At 33.5% G+C, this 15,122-nt stretch overlaps 3 protein-coding genes and 1 pseudogene across 4 annotated transcripts; all 4 read left to right on the forward strand.

The window, feature by feature from the left end:
• The first annotated feature begins 1,250 nt into the window (after nucleotides 1–1,250).
• Nucleotides 1,251–3,460, forward strand: LOC147935349 (vesicle-associated protein 4-1). The gene is made up of 7 exons (XM_087471267.1): nucleotides 1,251–1,845; nucleotides 2,005–2,075; nucleotides 2,237–2,318; nucleotides 2,420–2,541; nucleotides 2,778–2,855; nucleotides 2,958–3,077; nucleotides 3,173–3,460. The coding sequence occupies exons 3-7, from the start codon at nucleotides 2,267–2,269 to the stop codon at nucleotides 3,233–3,235; spliced, it is 435 nt and encodes a 144-aa protein (XP_087327393.1). The 5' UTR covers nucleotides 1,251–1,845; nucleotides 2,005–2,075; nucleotides 2,237–2,266; the 3' UTR covers nucleotides 3,236–3,460.
• Nucleotides 3,461–5,334: 1,874 nt separating this feature from the next.
• Nucleotides 5,335–8,331, forward strand: LOC147935350 (putative calcium-binding protein At1g02270; annotated as a pseudogene). Its single transcript, XR_015570653.1, has 10 exons — nucleotides 5,335–5,845; nucleotides 5,933–6,037; nucleotides 6,123–6,228; nucleotides 6,324–6,536; nucleotides 6,615–6,691; nucleotides 6,790–6,898; nucleotides 7,009–7,134; nucleotides 7,333–7,443; nucleotides 7,540–7,647; nucleotides 7,839–8,331. The product of XR_015570653.1 is annotated as a putative calcium-binding protein At1g02270 (transcript).
• A 152-nt stretch (nucleotides 8,332–8,483) lies between these two features.
• On the forward strand, nucleotides 8,484–10,782 carry LOC104725935 (IAA-amino acid hydrolase ILR1-like 3). Its single transcript, XM_010444687.2, has 5 exons — nucleotides 8,484–9,001; nucleotides 9,112–9,237; nucleotides 9,482–9,802; nucleotides 9,922–10,053; nucleotides 10,272–10,782. The coding sequence occupies exons 1-5, from the start codon at nucleotides 8,672–8,674 to the stop codon at nucleotides 10,659–10,661; spliced, it is 1,299 nt and encodes a 432-aa protein (XP_010442989.1). The 5' UTR covers nucleotides 8,484–8,671; the 3' UTR covers nucleotides 10,662–10,782.
• A 3,413-nt stretch (nucleotides 10,783–14,195) lies between these two features.
• Nucleotides 14,196–14,770, forward strand: LOC147935351 (uncharacterized). Its single transcript, XM_087475846.1, has one exon. It carries the CDS (start codon nucleotides 14,285–14,287, stop codon nucleotides 14,471–14,473), a length of 189 nt encoding a protein of 62 aa, XP_087331972.1. The 5' UTR covers nucleotides 14,196–14,284; the 3' UTR covers nucleotides 14,474–14,770.
• The last annotated feature ends 352 nt before the right edge of the window (nucleotides 14,771–15,122 follow it).

A 15,122-nucleotide genomic window follows, 5' to 3' on the forward strand; every position in this document is an offset into this window, starting at 1 on the left:
TGTATACTTTAATCACTTTTGTGTATAAACTTGTTTTTACTATATGTATATAACAAATAATAACTGTAATTAAATTGCAGATAATTTTTTATTAATTGCACATTTTTTCATTATTAATTGTACATTTTTCCTACTAAATTAGTAATTTAATAGATAATTTTTTTATTAGATTTAGTCATATAGTAGATTACTTTTGGTTTTATATACTTTCAAAATATTAATTAGAATTCTTTTATTTTTACGATTTTTTTTATTTTTCTTATAATTTTAAAATAAAAAATTATTTTCACACGTGTCAAAATATATGGATATACTTTAACACATGTTATGATTATATAAATTACTAATTTTTGAAAACTAATCTTTATATAGTGATTTCAGTTCTATCTTTCATTTGGGGGACCTTCTTGACTTCATGATCAAGTGAGAGCTGAGCTTTGTTAGGTTGTTTCTTTTTTGTTTTTCTTTCATGTTAGCATTTGTTTTTACTCTGTTTAAACTCTATTTTGAGATTCTTTATATAGTAAGACATATAACAAGAAGGATATGAGATTCTTTAGATCTTGTCATAATTACGGTAAGTAAAGAATTATAGTTTCCGTTTTTGGAAATGTGTTTGAACATTTTGGTAATCTAGAGAAAGTTGGAATGTTAGATTACCGTAGTTACGAACATAACGAAAATTAAACTAATATATATTAAAAGTTTTCTTTCCTTTTCTCTTTTTTTCTATGAATTAACAAATTTTTAATGCTTAAACGTGGTAAGAAAGTTGTTACTATTTACATTTTCAAAAAAAAGAAAAAAATCAATAGGTCACACATGTTCGAATATGGTTTTGGATGGACACTAATATAAAATAGTATCGTCGGTCCAAAAGATGTTCAAGACTACTTCAAGCCCATAATATATAATTTAAGCAACACCTTTTTCTAATATATAAATTTTGTTTAGAACTGATTCGATGATGTACTTATCACCAAATAATTAGTGGAATTTTTGTGAGACCAGATTTATATGATATTTTTGGCCAATCCGTAAGTAATGTACTAACACATACATGCCCAATATGCAAAAAAGCAACATCAGCCTCTTGGCACTTACTTATTTAGTCTCTTTACCAACCAAATGCAAACACAACAACGAGATGAACAATTAATTCACAACCAAACCAACCAAACCAACCAACGAATCACTTATTTTTACAAAATCCCTTAATAATAATGCCAACCCCCAATAAAACGTACCTTAAGACTTTTTTTTTCTATTTGTCAAAAACTCGTTTTCACACCAACCTAAAACACGGATTTCACTAAAACTTATAAACTACTTTAAAAAATAAAAACCATCTGAAATCCGATTTAAAAGAAACTCGTGACCCTCACACAGACGCAGAGAACAAGTAAACGCCAAAAGAAAACGCCATTTTTTTTTTGTCTTGAGTCTTCTCTTCTCCTTCCTTCTTTGAAGTTCACACCAATTTGTCTCTCTCTCTTTAAGAAACAAAACGTTTTATTTCAGAAACTTCGAAGTTTGTTCTCCGGTCACCGGGATAAATTGATTAATTCCGATGACGATCGGTGACCGTCAGAATCCGAGTGTGGCTGTGGAGGAGAAGAAGAAGAAGAACCTCTTCAAGCTATGTCCGTTTTTGGCAGAGGAGAAGCAACACTTCGTCTTCTACACAGAACCCAAGTCAAAACTACCGTAGCCGCCATGGACATCGGAATACGGATGTTTCCCCCGTCTCTAAACCTTCCTCGACTATTTCTTCCGTCGCGAAATCACTTCTCCCGGCTCGCCGTCGTCTCCGATTAGATCCTTCCAGTTTTCTCTATTTCCCTTGTACGTCTCTATTCTTTAGCTTCTTCCGTCGATTTAGCTTTATTTCGAATTTCGAATAGTCAAGCTCTCTGAAATTGATTGGTTTTGGTTCGGAGTTTTAGAAGCTCTGATTGTAGTTAAAGAACGAAATTAAAATTTGGGCGTTTGTGATTGTTTCAGATGAACCTGGTAAACAAGTTCGCAGCGCAATCAAGCTTAAGAATACTAGCAAATCTCATACTGCATTTAAGGTAATGGAGGAGTTGTATGTATCATTAAGCATCATCGTTGCTCTTTCTGAACTATTCACAAGTTTCAGCAGCTTCGTAGTTTTTTTGGCAGAGATGTTGACTTGTTGTTGACTTGGTTTTGTTGTATCTAAGTCACTCTAATCTGTGTTCTCATGTTTTAGTTTCAAACCACGGCTCCGAAAAGTTGTTATATGCGTCCTCCTGGTGGTGTTTTAGCTCCAGGAGAGAGTGTTTTTGCTACTGGTAATGAGATTCTTGGAAACATTATGTCTTTTTTGGTTGTGCATACACCAGCTAGTTTATACAGAGTCTGACTATTGCTTCTTGTAAACGTTCAATTGCAGTGTTCAAGTTTGTGGAACACCCTGAGAACAATGAAAAACAGCAGTTGAACCAGAAGAGCAAGGTTAAGTTTAAGATCATGAGCCTGAAAGTTAAACCAGGAGTAGAGTATGTACCTGAGTTGGTATGTTATGTCGCTCCTTTAAAGAGTCGGTTGTTGAAAGATATTATTGTTCAATCTTAGAATATACTGCTAGTCACATACATGACTCTTAATAGGCTAATGCAATGCAATTGGTAAATAGGTTGTCAAGAAAGTAGCAATCTCCGTCTCTGAGAGTTTTAGGCAGAGGATGCTCGGAGTCATCTTGCTCTAGTATGTTTAGTTAGATGATGCATTTTGTGGTGTTTATCATGCAGTTTGATGAGCAAAAGGATCAAGTAACAGTGGAGAGGGTTCTTCGGGTCATTTTTCTCGATGCGGAGGGCTCAAGTGCTGTAAGCTTTTTAGTAGATTTCCATGCTGTTAAGAAACTTATATACTATAGATTTTTTTATTTGAACATTTCAATGAGGAGGATTACGATGTGTAATGATCAGGCAATGGAGAAACTGAAACGTCAACTGGATGAAGCTGAAGCTGCAGTTGAAGCAAGAAAGAAGCCTCCACCAGAGACAGGGCCTCGCGTTGTTGGGGAGGGTCTTGTCATAGACGAATGGGTATCATAAGCTACCCGCTTTGTTCCTTTTTAACTCTCTCTTTCTCCAAATGAATCCCATTTTTTACTCACCATAGTTTTTATGTCATATATCAGAAGGAGAGAAGAGAGAAGTACCTTGCTCGGCAACAAGTCGAAGCCATAGATTCTTCGTCCTAAAACGCAGAGAGCAATGTGGATTTGTTATATAGGCTTATAGCGGAGGTTCTTCTTCATCTTCTGCAGCTGTACATAATTAATTACCCCTCGATTATGTATTTGTCGTTAGACGATTACTTTGTGGTTCTTTGTATGTCTCTGTTTGTTGTATGCTTGCGGCAGTTTTTTACTCTTCCGTCAAATTTTGTTTCGGTTTTAATCGAATTCCGTTTTATCTCCCCCCAACCAAGCTCTTCTGGAAGCAACCAAAGTAAAGACCACAACCAAATTGCTTGCTACATTCTTTTGTATATATATCTATCTTCTCGTTTAGCCTCTATTATACCAAGATTTTTGAAGTGGTCTTCTTCTTCATTTTATTTTTATTTTTTTTTCTGATTAGTAATGTTCTTTATTTTTTGATCGGATTATACTGTCCACATGTGTGACCTCTCTAAATGACTAATACCTACCACCACAACCACAAGAGTTATACCCAACACTGAGTTTGATGTGTTGCTACTTTTGCTCCTTGCATTCAGAAACTACAATATTCTCTACTGGCCCAAAGAATTATAAAACGTAATTGCATTCTCAACGTAAGTGGACTAACTGAGTTTATCTTGGAAGGAACAATTATAAAACGTAATTGCATAAAAATCTGGTCTTTCATACTATAATCTGGTCTTTCATAACACCTAACTTTACTAGTTTTTTATTAAAAATCATGGGAATAAGTGAATAACTGAATAAGAGACAGCCGCCAAAGAGGATGAAAGAATAAATTAAGAATATCTTGTTCTTAAACCTTTGAAAACACGTAATGCTAAACATTTTTTCGTCTTTGTACGCTGAACTCTTAAGTCTATAATCCCATTCTCTTACTTACACTAGCTATAGCAGCCAGAAGCATTAATGTAACTTTTTTCAGTTGTGAAACTAATCTGGTTAAGACTCACGTGGTATATAATTTATATATAAAGTTTGGAATGCTTTACCAAATATATAATATTTGAAATTAGTAGAGAGAGAGAGAGCTGATTAAGGAACACGATAATCTAAAGTTTCTATGTTATATATATATTTTTTTTGCGTTAGTAGAATATTTTAATGTTCGATTAAAAAAGGTGGAAGAAATGGACTCGTGGAGATTATGAAGGAACAAAGACAACTAGAGGTGTCGGTTAATTTTCATGTCGCTTTATGTAACTTTCGGCCAAATTGCACAACCAACACAAGTACACAACAATATTCTTCAAGTCTTATCCCCTTTTATTTTTGTTCGTTTAACGTCAAATTCTTTTCATCTTATCAAAGGACATCTTCTGTTAACTATATAATATATAAATGTACGTATCAAAATTATATATTTATTCCAAGCATATATATTCTACATTTCAAATTTCAATTGAATCATATCTCGAGCGAATAAATTGTGTTTATTATTTATTACGTGCTTGAAACGTAACTGTAGCTCGGAAGTTTTTTAACATGATTCTCTAATTAAGCTAAAACTTGTAAAACACGTACATCATAAAATGAATAAGTTCTGAATAATCATACATATAGAAAAGTACCCTAGTTTTCCATTATTTGTAAACCATATATTCAGCATTTAATTTCATCATTATTTAAAATCCTTAAACAAAGATATCGACAAAGAAACTTTTTTTTTTTATATATAGCAATGCAACTTCATTTTTCATATAACAAAGAAACTGTTTAATTTATATATTAGTATATTATTATATCAAAAACTTCAACTATGTAAACTGTTAAAATCCTTAAAACAAAGATATCGACAAGAACGTCTAACAAACGCATTATTATGTCCATGCATTGTTTCCTCCTTTTTATAAAAAGATGACAATATAATTATAAACTAAATAAAAACTTTACTATAAAAATAACAAATCTTATAGAGAGGGCCGAAAGGAACAAAACAATGGCCCCCGCCCATCGAATTTTGCGTCGATCGAAAGCTAATATATTCATTTCTCATTACATATATTAAAATTTTGGTCATTAGAAAAAGATACGAAGAACAAATTAAGGAAATAGAAAATATTTATTAGTAATTAATCACCTTCTATAAATAAATTCGAAACCTTACAATATATATATAACAAAGTGCTTCATGACACTACACACATGCACACGCACGTTCATGAAGGAGACGAAAGCTTTTTTTCAAAAACTAAAATAGCCTTAAAGCCTCACAATTCTCAAATCAATCGCTAAAAACACTTTCTAATTTTGGGGTTTTGAATTTTCATTTTCTCTGTTTTAATTCATAAAAAATCAAAAAAAAAAAAAAAAGAGAGCGGTCACGACGTTTCTTCGATAATTCTTCTTTCTTCTTTCATCTTCTTCCTCTGTGTTCTTTTTTTTTTTTGTTTAATCTTCTTCTCTCCTTTTTTGATTTTTACCGCCGGAGATTTTTGTATTTTTTTTTGTTCTGTTTCCGTTTCCGTAAATTCGCCGGCGGTGAAAGAGAGAATGAAGGGGAGAATATCAAAAATAGGAAGCTATGCAATCTCATCATCCATAAGAGACCAGCATCAGCAACCTTGTATCTCTTGTACTACTTTCAATATCCTTGCTCCCATCTATAAACGTCTCTCTCCCAAGGTTTTGTTCTTTTTCATCAATTTTGATTTTTTTTTCTTTTTCTTTTTGGTAAATTTTTGAATTATGTGTGTGTTGTTGGAAATGTAGGATCAGAGTCTTCGTGAAAGTGATAATCGAACGTATTGGTTTGGAAGGAATCATAGAATCATTGATTGGTTATTATATGAGAGGTCTTCCATCATTTGTTTACAGGTTGTTGACGAATTGCCTCTATGAAAGTAACCTTTTGTTTTTTTTTTTAGTGCTCTGTTTCTGATTTTTTTTTTTGGTTCTAAAGGAGTTTTGGGTAGGGAACGAAGAGCTTGTTAATATGTATGAGAAGAGACTTGGTGACGCTGGTTATCTCAGTTACAAGCTTGGCCGTACTAATAACCGTGGCGATGGTATTAAAACTTTGATGACAAATCTTCTTCTTGGCTTTGATGTTGTTGTTTCCATGTGTATGTGGCGGTTTTCATTTGTGATTTGGTGATGATAGGTTTGCTTACGGCTGTTCATAAGGACTACTTTAGAGTTGTGAACTCGAGGGATTTGCTTTTTAACGATTGTGGTGACAGAGTTGCGCAGTTTGCTTCACGTAGAATTAGTTCCTCCTTACTCTCAGTACGATGCTCATCAACAAGTTTTGATTGTCAATACTCATTTGCTGTTTCCTCATGATTCAACTTTGTCTATAGTAAGACTGCAGCAGGTAAATAAATTGTTATTATTATCATTGTGCGATGATTTTTGTATCTTTATAAATAAACAAGATTTTGGTTTTGGGCAGGTTTATAAGATTCTTCAGTATGTAGAGTCTTATCAGAAGGAAGTTAATCTCAGTCCTATGCCTATTATACTTTGCGGGTAACTAACTACCTTGTTTGGATTTTTACATTTTTCTTGGATTTAGATACGATGAATAGTACTTAAATTTTTCCTCTGCTTGTTTCTGTTGGTGGCAGAGATTGGAACGGAAGTAAGCGAGGACATGTCTACAAGTTTCTCAGGTCACAGGGTTTTGTGTCGTCTTACGACACTGCTCATCGGTATACAGATTCAGATGCTCACAAGGTCACTGTCTTTCTTCATATGGAGAATACTTTTGGGTATGCTGTAGATTTTTTTGATGTTATAAATTTGGGATCAGGATTCTGAAATCCTTGTTTTCTTTGGTTTTACAGTGGGTGAGCCACCGGAATCATCGGGGTAACATATGCGCTGTTGATTTCATATGGCTTTTAAATCCAAATCGGTATAGAAAGCTGTTGAAAACAAGTTGGAGTGAAGCAGTGTTTGGCATGTTTAGGGTGAGACTCTCCTCAATTGTGTCTTTATTATAGGTGTTTATCTCTTTGTGCATTTTACTGCATCCAAAAAGATTTACTTGTTGATCCTGAAACTGGTTTAACTTTAAACTTGCTTTGCAATTAGTGTCCAAATGATTTTTGGAAAGATTATGGTTTTCTGGCTTTCTCCCTGTAACATCAGAGCGTTTTGATTTGCAGTATCTACTGAGAAGAGCCTCACTAACAGCTGAAGATGCTTTTGCCTTTCTGAAAACCGACAATGATGGTGACCACATTACATTCTTGGGTTTCTGTGAAACGCTTCGGCAGGTATATATAACATAAACTGTAATGCGAGTAAATCATATTCCTATGACTGCGTCATTCAGCTGAATATTCACATAGTTTTTCTCTTTCTCTACACAGCTCAATTTAACAGGTCATTGCAATGGACTCACGGCAAAAGAGATCAAAGATTTGTGGACTCAAGCTGACATTGATGGAAATGGTCTTCTAGACTACAAGGAGTTTCAGGTAAATGTTTTTTTCATTAGAATCCTCTCTCAAAAACGTGTTCATGATTCGTCTTAAGGTAGTTTCTACTAGTAGTTTGAGTTTCAACAGTTGAGATTCCGTGAACATCTAGATAACTTAGAGATTTGGTAACACCAATATGTATGTACACACATGTTTGCTCAACTATGTATGTACTTAACTCACTGCAGCAAAGAATATGGAACCAAACCTGGTCAGAACAAAGAGATGCAGCGGACGGAGAAGCAAAAGGTAACCGAGAACAAACCGTCGGGTTCAGTGTCAAGAACGCAGTTTTGTTTCCTCCTGAAGTTGAAAAAGGAATATGGCCAGAAAAGTACTCTCTATCAGACCACGCAAGGCTAACCGTTGTATTCTCTCCCATAAGAATGCCTTGCTCTCAGTTGGTTTCATGACAAAAACACTCAAACAACAGATTTTTTAGCTTTTCTATTTAAAAAGAGACCTCAGTTTTTTTTTGTCCCCCTTATAGAGAAGACCTTTGCTCTGTCTTCCATTAGATTGACTTGACCGCTCTCACTCTTTGCGGTTCCTGCGTTGAGGGAAGAAGAGATAAAGGGGGATTAGAGGTTCTATAAACTTATACGGTGTACAAACATGTAAAACTATTTATGAAGCTTCATGTATAAAAATTGATTTAAGTAAGAAGCAGCTTTTGCAACTTTTTTTTTTCCCTTCTTAATTATTTTTGTTTTACTTTTCTGTATTTTTATATTTGCAATTGATTTAACTTTGAAATATGAAGCCTAATAAGACGATAAAATAATAAATAGTGAATAGATATTATATTGCCGCCAAAAAAAAGAAAAAAAAATAATATCAGAAATTAATTAAAAAGTATATTAAAAAAAAAAGGAACAAGTTTCGAGCTTTAGAGTCATCTCTCGCCAAAAACGAAGCTTTCGATTGGTGATGCTTCACTATTCAACAAGTGTCTAACTTTCAGATCAAATTCTGATCGGAGCTTCCTTTTTAGGGTTCCGTTGACCCCAAATTTTTGAAAATGGTTAGTTCTTTACATCCGACGCCGCTTCTTCTTCTCCTTCTTGTAATCGCTAGTTCCGTCAATGGAGATCAAGAGTACCCAAGTCAATATCTAACAGAAGCTTTGGGTGATAAAGACTGGTTAGTCTCTGTGAGAAGACAAATCCACGAAAACCCAGAACTCCTTTTCGAGTTACACGAGACCAGTGCTTTGATTCGTCGGGAGCTTGACGAATTAGGGGTTTCGTATTCTTACCCGGTTGCCAAAACCGGTATTGTAGCTCAAATCGGGTCCGGTTCTCCTCCCGTTGTTGCTCTCCGAGCTGATATGGATGCTCTCCCTATGCAAGTAAACTCTTAATTTCTCTCTCTCTCTCTCTCTCTCTTTCTCTTTCTCTTTCTTATTGTCTGTTTTTGATTTCCTCAAAGTTGTGTGAATTCGAATTGGTGATGGTTTAGGAACTTGTTGAGTGGGATCATAAGAGCAAAATCGATGGCAAAATGCATGCTTGTGGGCATGATTCACACACTACTATGCTTCTTGGTGCTGCTAAATTACTTAGCAAACGCAAACATAAGCTTAAGGTGAGCTTTCTCCTCTTTGTTCTGTAGCTTGGTTGAGGTAGTTGTGTTGTGAATTTGTGGGATTAGCTTAGCAAACGCAAAAAAGGATGAATCTTTTGCATTGTCTGTAGTGTTCTTGCATTCTTTTAGTTTGATTTGGATAATGTTGTAGCTTGTAGTATCTGTGTTTGCTTTGGTTATTGAAAAGGTTTAGTCTTTAGGTTTTTGTTGTGAATGAAATTTTTGCTCTTTGATTAATCAAAAGGGAACAGTGAGGCTTCTTTTTCAACCAGCAGAAGAAGGTGGTGCAGGTGCTTTTTACATGATAAAAGATGGTGCTTTGGGTGAATCAGAAGCAATATTTGGTATGCATATAGATACTGACTTACCTACGGGAGAAGTAGAAACAATCTCAGGTCCTACTATGGCAGCCACAAGCATATTCAGTGTAAGAATGAGTCGGAAAGTACCAGCTTCTTCTTCAGAGACCCATTCTTTTTGTGTTGATCCGGTGCTGGCTGCATCATCTACCATCTTAGCGTTACAACTTATCATCTCTAGAGAAGTTGATCCTCTCTCAAGCCATGTATGTTGTATAATTTCTCAATCGATAAATCTAACCGTCGTTTATGCATATTGATATCACCATTTGCAAAACTAAACCTGACTCTTCTGACGCTAAAGGTTCATATTTTTGGTTTTTAGGTGCTGTCTATTACATTTATGAAAAGCGACGCTTCTGAGTTTGATGAGACTCCAACGTATGTAGAATTCGGGGGAACTCTGAGGAGTCTTACAACCGATGGCATTAACTGGTTGATACGTAGGTTGAAAGAGGTACGTATACATACGCGCAGTTACAAAACAACCTTTGAATATTACATCTTTTGCCTGGTAGTAAGAGTATAGTTATTGATTTTGTTTCCTGAGTGTCTTGTTACTCTGTTCTAGTAAAAATTTCATGGAACAAGCCATTGCTATATCCACAAGCTCTCTTCCACGATCCACAGAATCACGAATGTTCAAATGTAAGCTAACGCAATTATTGCTGACAGGTGGTTGAAGGAGAAGCTGAAGTTTATAGATGCAAAGCAGATATAGACATGCATGAAGATAGCCATCCTATGTATCCAGCAACAGTGAACGACCACAAGCTACACGAATACACTGAAAAGGTTTTGAAAAAATTGATTGGACCCGAGAAGGTGAAACCGGGTGAAAAGATAATGGCGGGTGAGGATTTTGCCTTCTATCAACAAGAAATACCAGGTTACTATCTAGGAATCGGCATCAGAAACGAAGAAATCGGTTCTGTACGTAGTGTTCATTCCCCTTATTTCTTCCTCGACGAGAATGTTCTTCCTTTTGGATCAGCAGTGTTTGCTGCCTTAGCTGAGATGTATCTACTAGAGCATCATCAGAATCAAACTAAGTCTGGATATTGAAGAAAGTACTAAAGAGGCTTAGATTCTTTCTAAGTCTCTTAGTTAGTTGCCTTCATAAGTAAAGCTACTGTAACTTTTGAGAAATCAGTTGTGATAATAAAATTGTCAGTAATGAGTCTCACTCTCACATGGGTAAGGTGCATGTGATCGAGTCATTGGAAACGTAGCCGTTTTTTTGTGATCCAAAAAAACCTAAAAAAGTTTTGTGTAGTTTTTTTTCCTTCATCATAATTATAATTTGTATATTCAGAGACATAAGCAGCACCTAGTCTATCAATCTATTAAGTAACAGAAAAAAGTTTTGTTTTGTATTTTTATAAATTGTAAATTGCCTTTTTCCTAAAATTTGGATAAGATAAAGATGAATGTGTCACATGACACTCGCATAAGATCCAAAGGTGATCATCAAAAAGAAGAGACAATTTAGCAGATATATAAAGAGATTAGTTAAAAAATTCCAACTAAAACAAAAGACAATAAGTGATGACACATTTGTACCTAAAATGGCTAAATCCAAGTCATTTAGCCGTAAAGAATACTGTCTCGTCGTGCTACTTGTCGGTTTTTTTTTTCGTTAAAGCATAATACGACGATCGAGCTCAACAACATGCACTTGTAAACCTTATGCATTTATGGGGAATATGATTGGCTTTTATAACATATTCATGAACCATAATTAGGCAAATAACTAGGTGTTTAAACAGAGTGGCTAATAAAATAGTAAATGATGATTAGGTAGAGAAAAAGATAAAAGTTGTTTCAGTGCAACCCACCTAAACAAGTAGATAGATAATGTATGGTTCGTTGTTAGTTGACTGACGATTAATATCTTCTTTTTGCTGTTAATTACGAGAGGTTCGAGTCTAGACCTCAATCTTTTCTATGGCCGAAATCTAATTTTACCAATATTTTATAACATGGCCCACTACATGGATCCAACTCTGTATACTTTAAACCATTGGCCTAATTTTGGTTCTAGTTGATTAATATTTTATACGCTATTGGCTTTTAAACATATGAAGCCAATATATCGTCACTCGTAATAACCTCGAAGTAATCATACTTGGGGAAAGCCATGAAGAATACGACCTGATTAAAGTCGTCCCGATTCCTTTCAAATCAAGCTAAATCAATCACGTCGTTCGATAATCTCTCGGATCACGTGACTCTCGTTGGATGTGTCAATTAAATCAATCTATGAATGAAATCTTGAAAAGAAGGCCTAATAAGTCCACATTATTCTTTTGGAGAGGGGTTGAGAAAATCTACAGCGTATCTTTCTATAGAACATGTATAAATACATGTAGACACGTATACTTTTATAATCTCTACATTCATTTATTGATGTCAGTGAGATTACTATTATTTGTATATCTTAAATACACAATAAATCTACATAAACTGCTGTTTCCCGATATTTTTCTATCCGTACGTATAGTTTCATATTTGGACAAAATGTAAATAGTTTTAAGAAACATTTGGACAAAACGAATTCTGTAACATTACACTATGCATTTACACACACTGACTTAGAAGCTTGAGGGAATTTTTATAATATTTTTATACAATCATGTCGATGTAAATTTAGTAAAAGAATGTTTATATATGTCCTTGTTAAATTGACTATCTGATGGTGACATGGTGTTGGTGATTTAGCCAATTATGTCCTTACTAGGTAAATTATTTTAAAACTATTGGTTGATTCTTAGTTTAATGATTGTTGTAACTCTCATATGACCTATTATTATAGGACCCTCTGTTAAACTGTAGAGTGAAAATTGATGTATGACTTATTATTCGACTTTGAATAAATATATGGAATGTGACTTTGAAATTTATTTCATTGATTATGTTCGAGTTCATACAAAGCTCCAACATAGAAAATATATTTTACATCCAATATTCATTATTCACAAAATGTGAACGTACACTTTGTCAATACTGACAAACTGGATTTTTTAATTGAGTATATATGAATTTATGATGGCGTAAAATATCTCATTTAAATATGTCATATAAGATCAACCAAGTCGTATAACATATTTATTCATTGAATAGGAAAAAAACAGTCTCCCAACATTCTCACATTTGTGATAAAACCATTATATCGATCTGTATTTCATGGATCACGATTTTGGCAATAAGACGTAATATATCTTATGATTATGCATCATTTGATATTTTGATTCAGTGTCTACAATAAACGAAAAAAGCATCTACTAAATTACTATATAAGTTAGAATTATTTTTTATAAGTATTAGACTCTAATATTAAAACTAAAAGTTAGCTTTTCTTTTAGTTTTCCAGTTAAAAATTAAAATAAATTAAAAACTTGATTAGTGTATTACTAATTAGGTGGTGGAAAAAGTGGTGCAATCATATCAAAATTTACATGAACCGCTCGATATCGATCTAATTGATATTTGATAATCTCCCCCCTATAAAGATATCTAATTTCGTTATTCAACATACCAAATTTTGTAGTAAATTTGTACGTCCACTCTTTGAATTTCTGCAAAACAAAATAAACTAGTATAAAATTTGGTTAGCTATGATAATACTTGGGACAGAGGGTGTATATTTCATTTTTAACAAAGAATAAAAATATGGATTATTAGAAAAATGCATTGACAACTCATCTCAATTTCGGCTGATTAAAACACCTATATATTCATTAAAATGTGATGATGTAAGATTGGGGCAACATGTGACCGTGTTAAATTATACACACACCATTAAATAAGCCATTAACTACTTACTAATCAAGTATACCTTCAACAAGAGTCGACACAAAATATTTGATATCCTTTATACAACTAGAAAATAAAAAATCCTTTATACAACTAAAAAAGAAAAAAACAATATACTCTTGTTGATTAGTATAAGTTCAATCATATCGATTGTTGAGAGTCTTTATTCTGTTGGTTAGTAATCCAACAAAAACATATTGGAGAAGTTTCGCATATACAAAGTAACTCTTCGTCCATTTATATAGTCTTATATATATAGTACTATTATACATGTAACTACTAACTACATGTAATGGATTCCCATTTATATCCAAATGAATTATTGGTATGCATGTACTATATGCAAAAGTTTCTCCTACACAAATACTAAATATGTATAAAGTTATTCAATATTCGTACTATTTCTATATGATTGCAAAATAACAAATTCTGATTAATCCAGCTGCTATATACGTTTTAATCAAATAACTTCTCCTGTATATATATACATCTGTTTGGTAAAGAAAAACCAAAATATTTTTTCGCCAAAAAACTGAAGTCCCAATGATATGTATTATCAATTATAGGGCCTTTTTTTTTTCTTTAATAATTCCAACTTGAGTTGTTTTACATGCAATGTGCAGTGAGCGTGAGAAGCGGGTGATTATAAAACTGAGATCTAAGAAATTTTTAATAATACCCGAAAAAATAGATTATGTATAGATTATAGTATTGGTAGTCTCCAAAGAAGATAAAAAATGGTGGTCTATATAAATGACAAAGAGGTCTCTCACATTCTCACTACTCATCTTCAAGTTTTCATTTGTCTAGATCTTTTTTTTTTTTTTTTTCTCTTTTAAAAATATTAGAAGTTTCAAAGAGAAAAATCAAGAATGATATCAGTAGTGATTCTAACTGAGCTACTAGTTGAGTACACGACGGCTCTAGCTAAACTCACTGCCGGGATTCTTCCACGGCGTACCGGAGATAGAAACGCCATAAGGATCGGTGGTTTTCTTCTTCCAACACCTTCTTCCACGTCGACGATTCCTGATTTCTCTTCTCATCTCGTCGACTTCTGATTTTGTTACTTCTTTTTCTGGTCTCATTACTAAGTTTTTGACTTCATATTTGCTTCGTCTCTCTTTATGACCTAACCGACTAAGATTTTTACCGAGTGTCTCGTCGTCATCTTGACCGCATAGAGCTTTGTATATCCGTATCTAATTTTATATAGAGATAATTTATGGTTTTGAAAAGAACTAATAATTTTGTTTCCATGTAATTTAGCATTTTAACATTGTCGTCAAAGCTTATGATCCTGAACTGTACTGATCTCTATTTTTGTTAAATGAAATCTTGTGAGCATTTAGTCTTTATTCAATAGCTTTCACAAATCACAAAGAAACGGTGTGTTGAGTTATTTGACTTTTTTTTTTGTTTTTTTCTTACACATTTGTGGGAGATATCGTTTACTGAATCAAATGAATGAATCCAAAAGAGCGTAATGAATATAATTTGTTTCACAAAACGCGATCTTTTATGTATCTTCATCTTCAATTTTTTTTTCAATCGTCAAGGAAAATTATTATTCTTTCACAACTATATCACTTTTGTAACTGAGATAAGCAAAAAGAAGAAATCTATATTGCCAGTACATATGCTATAGTTTGTATGACTTAATACTGATAACTGAATGAGTATGTGTAGGCGAAAAAGAAAATACCAAAT

The sequence above is a fragment of the Camelina sativa genome, chromosome 11, assembly GCF_030686135.1.
Source record: "Camelina sativa cultivar CO46 ecotype springtype chromosome 11, ASM3068613v1".
Lineage (NCBI taxonomy): Eukaryota > Viridiplantae > Streptophyta > Magnoliopsida > Brassicales > Brassicaceae > Camelina > Camelina sativa.